General features: G+C 42.1%; 1 protein-coding gene and 1 long non-coding RNA gene across 5 annotated transcripts in view; one reads left to right on the top strand and one right to left on the bottom strand.

Annotated features, from left to right (window-relative positions):
• LOC122633397 overlaps positions 1 to 1719 on the bottom strand; it is a 114164-nt gene extending 112445 nt beyond the window's left edge. For both annotated transcript variants that reach the window (XR_006328098.1, XR_006328097.1), the window contains exon 1: positions 1611 to 1719. This is a non-coding gene — a long non-coding RNA (uncharacterized LOC122633397). The remainder of the gene's footprint in view (positions 1 to 1610) is intronic.
• The window catches only part of LOC122633392 (GATA-binding factor C-like), a 52883-nt gene that overhangs the window by 34451 nt on the left and 8432 nt on the right, over positions 1 to 10000 (top strand). The window contains exon 4 of one of the 3 annotated variants that reach the window (XM_043821215.1): positions 8284 to 8409. The exons of 1 other annotated variant lie outside the window; for it this stretch is intronic. In XM_043821215.1, coding sequence (XP_043677150.1) covers positions 8284 to 8409 — 126 coding nt within the window. Of the gene's footprint in view, positions 1 to 8274; positions 8410 to 10000 lie in introns of all 3 variants that reach the window. One more of the 3 variants, XM_043821214.1, reaches the window with a different exon arrangement.

Genomic DNA, 10000 nt, shown 5'->3' with positions numbered 1-10000 from the left:
AAATCCGATAATGGGAAACTATGCGGTGACTCGTAGTTTAGAAAGGCTCTTGGTACGTCGACTTCGTCATAGAACGCGTTTGTCCGTGGCTATGGTGCACGGTGAAAATCGTTTACCTCGTCGATCCGTTGGATTAAATGAGGAGGGAAGATGAGTGAAAGGTTGCTTACCCGACCAAGGCCCGTTCAATGTCTTTCTCTCTCTCTCTCTCTCTCTCTTTCTCTCTCTTTCTCTCTCTCTCTTTTTCACATACACACATATACACGAAGACGTAGTTTAGTCGTACATTCTCGTCGTCCAGCTTCCCTCTTGGAAATAACCAAGCTCCTGCTTGGAAATGAAGCGCGGCATTAAATAAAAGCTAATCGAATCGAATAAAGCTAATCGAGAGCGTTCGAGCGATAAACTCGCTTCCGCCATCCTCCTCGTCATCGTCGTTCGTTTTCTCGGTGTCTTGATCTTAGAGAGCATTACACCTTCCGACGATAGGATTTCTCTCGAAGATGAAACGGAGAAAAAGCAAGAAGAGTAGAATAAACAGAGATAGGAAAAGAGATAGACGTAGGACATAGACGTACATAGACATAGAGATAGAGATAGACATAGGACATAGAGATGGATAGACGAAGAAGAAAAAGAAGAAGAAAAAAAGCGTCACATCTCATCTTCGCTTGCGGCACGTCCGACTTTATCGACTTGCAATGCTTGGAAGGTCCCAAGGACGCGACACGCGCGTCCGGTAGTCCGACTTCCAGGAATCGAGGAAAGGTAAGGTCGTTCGTTCGCGTGTAATACGCCTTTTGCCTCCCACCCTCGCTAACGCCAAACCGGCCGTACGAAGTCTAACGATACTCGCTATAGTTACGAGGAGCACTACCACATACGGAGAAGACGTGTCTATAGATGTGTGTACGTGTGTATGTGTGTGGAAACATGTACGAGATGTATATGTATAAGATTGGAGGCCAGGATCCACCTCCTTCTTCTCCTGGTCTTTCTCAAGAGTTTAGCCGTTAGTACAGCAGTAGCTCGCTATGGTAGCCAATCTATATGATAAACAGCCTAGTTGTAGGTATACCCGTACTCGGCCATGTTTCTTCTTCTTCTTTTTGATATCTTACGTGTATGTGCGTCTATGTGTGTACGTATGTATGCGTGTGTGTGTGTGTGTGTGTGTGTGTGTGTGTGTATATATATATATATATATATATAGGTGCGTGAAGTTAGTCGTTTAGCATCGTCGACGAGTCGTGTCACTCGATCGTTAAGCCACGAAGAATGGACGTCCCGTTGCAGGTCAGCGTGTCGAGAAAAAGAGAGAAGAAGAAGAAGAAGAGTAGAGAAGAGAAGAGAAGAGAGAAGAAGAGAAGAGAGGAAAAGAAATAAAAAAAAAAAGAAAAAATTGAGAAAAAAAAGGAAAAAGAAGAAGAAGAAGAAGAAGAAGAAGAAAACGTTTCTCGATGGAGTCGTTCGTTCTTAGCTCGATAAGGATCGTGTCTCCGCGACGTTAAACCTCGTCGATTAAAAGCGTCCTGCTAATACAAACGCCACGAGAACGAGAAGCGTGTCTCAAGGTCGCCGGACTTTCACGAACCCGAGACACATATTACCTTCGTTTATCACTTTTCTATCAAGAATCCATCTTCTTAGCACGTGGACTGATTTGTGGGATTGATTCTAATCGAATTTATACGACGGTGGGCGCACGAAGATGCCTGAAATTGTATAATAATATCGGTTAAACGAGAAAGAGAGTAAAAAAGGAAAAGAGTAAGACGGACAAACGGACAGAAAGAAAGAAAGAGAGAAAGAGAGAGAGAGAGAGAAAGAGACAGACATAAAAAGATGGAGAACTATAGTTCTCTCTACAGCGAGCTAGTGTTAGGAATGTGGTACCACTGCTTGTCACAGTCACAAGCTCTCGGCGCGCGCGGAACAACCGGTAGGTAGGCTAAATTATGCGGCTGCAGTTGCATAGAGTCTCCTTTGAGAAGAAGGAGGTGGAGAAAGAGGAGGAGAAGGAAGAGGAGGAGGAATAGAGGGAGGAGGAGGAGGAGGAGAAAAAGGAGGGAGAACGCAGAAGGTACCCATGAGCTCTAAGTTTCGCGTATTTATTTGCGTCGAGAAACGAAGCCGTTTTTAGGGTGAGAAGCTCCGATAAAAGCTATCTACCCTTTTATTTTGACATTTCGTAGAACGGGTACGTTGTGACAACGTGATCTATGGTTTAACGCATAATCAAAACTAACTTCGAGTCCAGTAAATTGAATTTAATGTTCTTCAGATACTATCTTCTGGGCACTCTCTTCATTATGAGAACATATTTCATTTTAACGACGTAATACTATGTAAATGTAAATGTAAATGTTACGAGTATAAAAGTGAGAGATTTAAAAAGTGATTTTCTTTCTTTCTTTCTTTCTTTCTTTCTTTCTCTCTTTCTGCTTTTTCTATTCCTTTTCTTTCTTCTTGTTTCTTTTTTTTTAAATAAAGTTATCGCAACGTACGTACGTACATACGTACGTATGTACGTACGTACGTATTATTATTATTTTATCTTTTTATTTTATCTTTTCTTTTTTCATTTGAATAATTTTCTACATTCTACGAGATAGTTATTTTATTGGGGCTCGGCAATTTGTATTACGATGATAGAACAATGTTCGTATTCGATGTATAAACGTTATAGATGCGTGTGTAGGAGCGCACGTGCACGCGCGCGCGCACTCTGGCTCTGCTCCTAGTCACGATTTAGTCAAGGATACAACGTAGATCGTTATCGAGGCTACGCTCGTAAAACGATCGTTTACTCGTGCGCTCGATCCACGGAAAAGCCGCGAAGCCGTTGGTGGCTTTGATCCGCGAATTATCTTCCCGTTCCCGGATCCTCGAAACATCATCGAGAATGAAAATGGTACGTTGGTTAGGTGTGTAGTGGTCGAATGTCATATTTCAAATGTTTCGATGGCGAGGAGGAGGAGGGGGGGGGGAGGATAAAGGAGGAAGAGAAGGAAGGAAAAAAAATTATTTTTCTTAATTGAACGTCGTCAACGATATAATTAATAATTGATGTTGAACGACAGGGAACGACGAACTCGATGTCCACCGAATGATCCTGATCGATATCATCGTCGTCATCATTCTCTGTCGTTCTGAAAAAAAAAAGGAAAGAAGAGAGATAGAGAGAGAGAGAGAGAGAGAGAGAACGGATCTAAGATCGTCCTAAGCCAAGCAGAAGCATGCTTAGACACCAGAAGGAGTCTCTCGAAGCGTCGGACGACGATGGAACGATCCGTAAAACCGGATCGTATGCGAGCTCGAGTCGATTTTTCAAAGTTAATTGCCAACGCGAGTCGGCGTTATCGATCGCTCGTGACACACACATAGACGCACACGAGCATATTTATTCACTTCGGAGGCGAGGGAGTAATTATTATCGAAACGTTCTTACGTCCTTATTCAAATTACCTTCGGTCGATCGTAGAGGTTTTCAAGCGCGATGGAAGCCACCGATTCTTTTACTCTACCTCCTTCTCTTCTTCTTCTTCTTCTTCTTCTTCTTCTTCTTCACCTTTACATTTCTACTTATATTCCGTGACAGGCTACCAAGAAGAAATAGAAATAAAAATCTATGTATTAAAGATAAACACGATTTCTCAGAAGTGAAAACGTCGACGCTCTGACAAATCCGCGATAATCGAGAATTTGGATATCATTAAAATCAAAGTCCTTCTTTTAATCAATGTCGATCGATTCGATCTAATTCCTCGTGTTTCGTAGATAACATCGAAAAATAAAATTTCAGAATCGAGATCTTCCTTTTACTCTTTCGTACCGTATTTTCTAAAGAAATTCAACGATAACTCTAATTTGTATATGTTTCTTCGTGGTCTGCGCGTATCTCTACGGATAAGGAATGTGCAATCGTACTTGTTTATGAACCTGTTTCGTTTTATTTCATCTCATATCCATACTCTCTCGCTTTGAGTCATACGAACTTGACGGGGCTCTCCTGCTGGATTATAATCGCCGATTAATCGCTTATCCAATGTGCTCGACGGTACTTTTACGTAACACGAGCCCGCCGTTTATTAGTTTATTTTTCTTTCTTCCTTTCTCAAAGTTATCAAAGGAATAATAAAAATAACATGTGAATGTTTAGTTATAACGAATGGCCAGTTTTCATTCGCTAATAACGAAATAACTTACATTCTTTGTTATTAACTTTTAATTCTATCATTATCATGAATATCATGAATGAATATTCGTTCGTTTCAAATATTTACTTTCTCTCTCTCTCTCTCTCTCTCTCTCTCTCTCTCTCTCTCTGCTTGTTTCTCTTTCTCAAATGGACACATTTCGAAAAGTAAGAAGAAAAAAAAACTCGACTCGATAATCCAGTTTTCAATTTGAAGAATGACAAGAGGGAGACTGCTTCCACTCTCTTCGTCCACCATCCGATGGCGGATGGATCGAGCAAAATCGAGGAGGAGGAAGAAGAAGAGAAGGAGTAGAAAGAAGAAAGAAAGAGAGAAAGAGGGAGAGGTGGAGAAGAAGAAGAAGAAGAAGAAGAAGAAGAAGAAGAAGAAGGAGGAGGAGAAGAAGAAGAAGAAGGTAAGGAGGAGTAGAATCAGCAAGAGCAGAAGCAGCACGTGAAAGGGAACCGCGCGTATAGAGAGTTCGGAACGGTTCGCGGAGCAAGAAGACCGACAGGAAATAAAAGCAGCAGATCACCGAAGAAATCCCTTCTGCCTCCTACTCTCAACGTACGAGTTGGAAGCGAGTTTATACATCGAGCGCGGATGAAGTAAAATAAAATGTACACGCGAAACGTTCGAACCGGCGCAGGAGGAAGGAGGAGGAGAAGAAGAAGAAGAAGAAGAAGAAGGAGAAGGAGAAAGAGAGAGAAAGAGAGAAAGAAAGAGAGAAAGAGAAAGAAACTGACGTGGTCCAGATAGGAATAAAAGGAAGAAAGAGCAACGAGTCACGAGAGAAAGAGAGATAGAGTATGACTGTAGTCGGCTCTCTAGCGTCGTTTCAGAGTCAGAGAAGTAGAAAAGAAAGAGAAAGAGAGAGAGAGAGAGAGAGGGAGGGAGAGAGATAGCTGCGAACTTCAGAAATGTCATATCCGTCAGTGTCGAGGGGTCTCCGGCTCCTTCTGGAGGGGCAACCGGTTTGAAAGGAGAACGCGTGTGCGCACGCCCGTCTTCGAGGATGAGCAAGTATTGTCCCACAAAGAGTAGAGTCCTCCCTTCGGGGAGGGCCAAACCAAAAAGGAGAGAGAGCTTCGATCACAGACTTCGAATCCCGACGCAATGGCCGAGAGAAGGTGAAAAAGTATGTGCGAGAACGAGAAACTTACATACGAGTCGAGCGTAGAGAGATAGAGATGGATGGATGAATAGAGAGAGAGAGAGAGAGAGAGAGAGAGAGAGAGAGAGACTCGCTACGCGATTATATGAGCTGGTTAGCACTGGAAGGAGGTTTAATCGAGCAACAATGCGTACACGTTGGCCCAGTTGATCGCTGGTTCGTTCGTTTGCCATTGCTTCTTCGACCCTCTGAAAATCAATTTAGTTCTCTTCTCCTATTTTTTCCTTCGTCCATTTCAATTTTTATCGATCTATCCGAGACGAGGTCGAAGTAAGATTTCTCAACGACAATCGACGATGTCATATATTTTCTTTTTCTTGTTCTTTTTCCTTTCGCAAAAGCTCGTTCTCGTGGAATTCTCTTTTTTCTTCTTTCTTTTTTTTTTCATTTACTAACGAGCTCGAGCACGGTGAGAGAATGTTCTCTCTCTCTCTCTCTCTCTCTCTCTCTCTCTTTTTCTCCGTCTCTCTCTCTCTCTCTCTCTCTTTTTCTCCGTCTCTCTCTCTCTCTCTCTCGTTTAATAACCATTAGGTAGACGCGAAGAAGCCTTTGGCCAGGGTGGAACGATTTTCATCGAGAAGTAGCTAGCAAGTAGAAAAGGGAGGCGGGGTGTCGAAGATCTAGAGCAGATAGGAAGCCGCTATATTGATGAGGTGGCTCTCCGCGTATTGATTCCGCCACGCGGAACGGGGTTTTACCGAGCCTGGAGAACTACGAAGCACCCTGCAGACCCCTTTTGCTACGCGCGCTAGCCTCGATAAGATCCTGCAGATAAGGCATGATTACACACCGCACCGAACCGTCCAACCCTCCCGAAGCACCTCCTCTTTCCCCGTTACACTCCTCTCCTTCTTCTCCACCTTCTCACGACGGAGCACCCCCATCGAGCCATGCTTTCTGACCCTTACACGTACCCTCTCCTTAAGCAGGGTAAACAACGTTCCTTCTCTCTTTCTCTCTTTTATTCTCTCTTTTGCTTTCAACGACATCGACTAACGTCTTCGTTTCCGTACAAAGCTCGAGTTTTTCGGGACTCGTACGCTGGGAGGTCCCACATTGAACTGACTATATAGATCCTATAGTTTTCTCGAGTGGTATACCTAAATAACATCGACGGAAAGAAAGAAAAAAAAGAAAAGAATGTTTCTTTTCCGTACGATGGAAGAGATACGGTAGCTACGTTGATAGTTTCGATGTTTCTTGCTACCTAAACGTTGCTATTATTATGTTCAAAGAAATCACAACTGGTCGGGTCCCATTAGATCTACTCTTCCCCTAGAAATAGTATTCAAAAACGACAATACCGTTTCGTTATTCCTATGGAAAATGCGTCCTCGACGCTATCCTTTCTTTCCTCTCCTTCTCTTTCTTCTTTTTTCTCGTAAAAGCAGTGTCATCTCGAAAGGAGAGCAAAATGGGGAGAGGGAACAGAGGGTTAAGTGGTTCGGGAGGGTAAGTAAAGGGGCCTTGGAGATAGCTATATACGGCAGGGTGTTGTTATACGAAATACATTGAGTGGGACAACACCGGAAACTTCTTGGTGTTGTTTGTTGTTGCGTCGATAGGTAGGTGGTACGTCGAGACAATGAGCTCGATAAAGGGGAATGAGAAGATTTGAGAATAATTTTTAACGCAAATTGGCTCGCTCTCCTTTATCCTACGTGATCGAGAGTTTACTTCTTTCTTTCATTCTTTTCTCTCTCTCTCTCTCTCTCTCTCTCTTTCTCTTTTATTCCTCTCGAAATAACCGCACAAATGCATTCTCGATCTTATTGAAACAATATCGTCGATTTCGTCGTACGTCCTTTCCGATTGAAACCATTCAAGCGTCATTTTTCTGTTCTTGGATTTTGACGTTTGCCTTGGTGAAAGAAGGTTATAGGTAAAGATGAGAGACGAGGGTAGCATAATACGTAGCAAGCGAGGTTACTACACACTCGATCCATCCTATTAGTATATTATACGGGATGTAGGAGCGTGTGAAATAAGCCGCGGTCGGTTTTAGAAGGACGTATAATGGATCCTCCTCCTTTTTCTTTAAGCGTTTGCCACTCGGTGACGGAGGATCACAGGTGCGGAAGACGTCTTCCATCTACTTTTCTCTACCTTACTCTCTTTCTCTCCTCCCCCCCCTCTCTCTCTCTCTCTCTTTTTCTTTCTTTTACTTCGTATGTCATAGGTATTAGGAGAAGGAAGAAGGACAGACGTAGTTTCTGCGGGCAGCACTCACGAGAAAAGGGACACCCATCTTCTTCTTCTTCTTCTTCTTCTTCGTCGTCTTCTTCTTCTTCTTCTTCTTCTTCTTCTTCTTCTTCTTCTTTTCGAGATCCGTTCGACTCTCGCGGTATTTGAAATAAGGATTAAGAAAGACCGATTTCACGCGAACCCGTGTCAGACTTGCCTTCTTGATCCTTCAAGAGAGAAAGAGAGAGAGAGAGAGAGAGAGAGAAAGAGAGAGAAGGAGAAAGGGATCGATCGAACGTGTCTCGATTTTGAAATGATCGAAGAAGAAGCCTTTCAGATGTCTTGACCATTAATAATCATAATAATTGACAACTTTTTTCTTCCTTTTCTTTTTTTTTCTTTCAAACGTTCTTGCCATTTAATCGTCGTATTTAACACGTTGACCGTTTTGTATACATGTATCTACTTATAAATAATTTATTTTTCATCGTGAAATGTTGTTCGCGGAGCAAAATAAAAGACGTGCATAAATACATATAAATAAATATGTATATATATATATGTGTGTGTGTATGTGTATATATATATATATATCGATTGAAAACTGTTATTCATAGAAGAGTGTCAACGTGATAAATGTATAACCGTATAGATTTTTTGTTGATATTGTCGTTGGTTACGGGTGTGATATCTCTCTGTTCTCTTTTCCAAAAACTGTCGCTGCAGAGTGCGGCGAGACGGGCGGGCACCAGCTGCGCGAACTGCAAAACCGCAACTACGACGCTTTGGCGAAGGAATCAAGCCGGTGAGCCAGTTTGCAACGCTTGCGGTCTCTACTACAAGCTTCACAATGTAAGTACTTTTACTGATATACCGAGTATATCGTATCGATAACTCTAGATCGAATAACGAACAGTTCGATTTCCGTTTTACGAACGAAAAAAGAAACTTGACGACAAAGATACGAGAAATCAGGATGGTAGAAGAAAAAGAAAAAGAAAAAGAAAAAGAAGAGGAAGAAGAAGAAGAAGAAGAAGAAGAAGAAGAAGTGAATGAGGACGAAAAAGAAACGAACAAAAAAGAGAGAAAGAAAGAGAGAGAAAGAGAGAGATTTGGCAAAGAAAAAGGGCGATCTTCGTTCGGGAAACATTAATTCTACGACACGAATAAATCTCGTACTCTGTTGTATCAACAATTAGGATAGATACTTTTCTGGTTAGCCGGACGTGTAGGGTGTCGTTACAAGAGTAGTTGTTCTCGAGGGTTGCTTCGAGCGTGTTCAACGGCGTGTGACACAGGAAGTGTCGGAAGCGAGTGTCGTGGGCTCGACGAAAACAAAAAAAAGAATATATATATATATATATATATATATATATATATATATATAAAATAGAGGAAAGGAAAGGGTGCGACGAAGAACTGAAAGAAGAGAGAGAAAAAGAGAGAGAGAGAGAGATTTCTACATGGTGGCATGGTCAATTTGTTCCGAAAAGGTCCCCACGATCGGGAAACTTAGAAATTTGTAGAAAATTGTTGGCAACGATTGCAATTCGATACTCGAATAGGCAAAGAGACTAGTCGAGAAAGCTTTCACATTGTAAACGTGTATATATATATATGTGTGTATATGTATCTATGTATATATCGATAGGACCCACAAACGGGGACCACCGTCTTTGTCGGCGCGTCTTTGCTTTTGAGAAACTTTGTATCGAGTGACACGCGGTCCACGGAGCACTAAGAAAAATAGAGAGAGAAAAGAAAAGAGAGAGAGAGAGAGAGAGAGAGAGAAGGAAATAAAGAGGGTATAGGTATACCTAAACTAGAATATCCATTACGCGAGGCCCTTCGTTTATTCTCCAATGTTCTCTAAGAGATCAGAGATGCGATCAAAGTTTCTACGAGGAAGCGGAAGCGAGTATACATACGATAGAAGTTTAGTTTAAGTTTCGACATTCCGATTCTATTTCATTTGAAATTCCAAAAAAGAAAGAGAAGAAAAGAAAGATAAAAAGAAAAATCTACAAAAAATATCTATAGACTCTCGATCTCTCGAAGGAGTGCAAAAAAGACGGAGAGATAGAGGGTGATATACATAAGATTCATTCGCGGTACGCGCTAATTGGCTCGCGATTTCACCATGGCATAGGATATTCGTCACTTCTCTCTTTTCCATCCTTCTCTCTCTCTCTCTCTCTCTCTCATATCACAGTAAGCTTTCTGTTTTCTCGTCAGCGTTAGCAGAGGAAAAGGAACAAGGCTCCTCGCTGTGTATCAATTTCGTCTTTCGCGCTCAAATGCGCTACAACTCTCTCTCTCTCTCTCTCTCTTTCTTTTCCTCTCTCTCTCGTTTTTTTCTTTCTTTCTCTTTCAATGAGAACCACGAGTGATCCGAATTTACGTGCCCTTTCTCTCTCTCTCTCTCTCTCTCTCTCTCTCTCTC

Source organism: Vespula pensylvanica, chromosome 12, assembly GCF_014466175.1.
Source record: "Vespula pensylvanica isolate Volc-1 chromosome 12, ASM1446617v1, whole genome shotgun sequence".
NCBI lineage: Eukaryota > Metazoa > Arthropoda > Insecta > Hymenoptera > Vespidae > Vespula > Vespula pensylvanica.
This window is presented reverse-complemented; position numbering and strand designations above follow the sequence as displayed.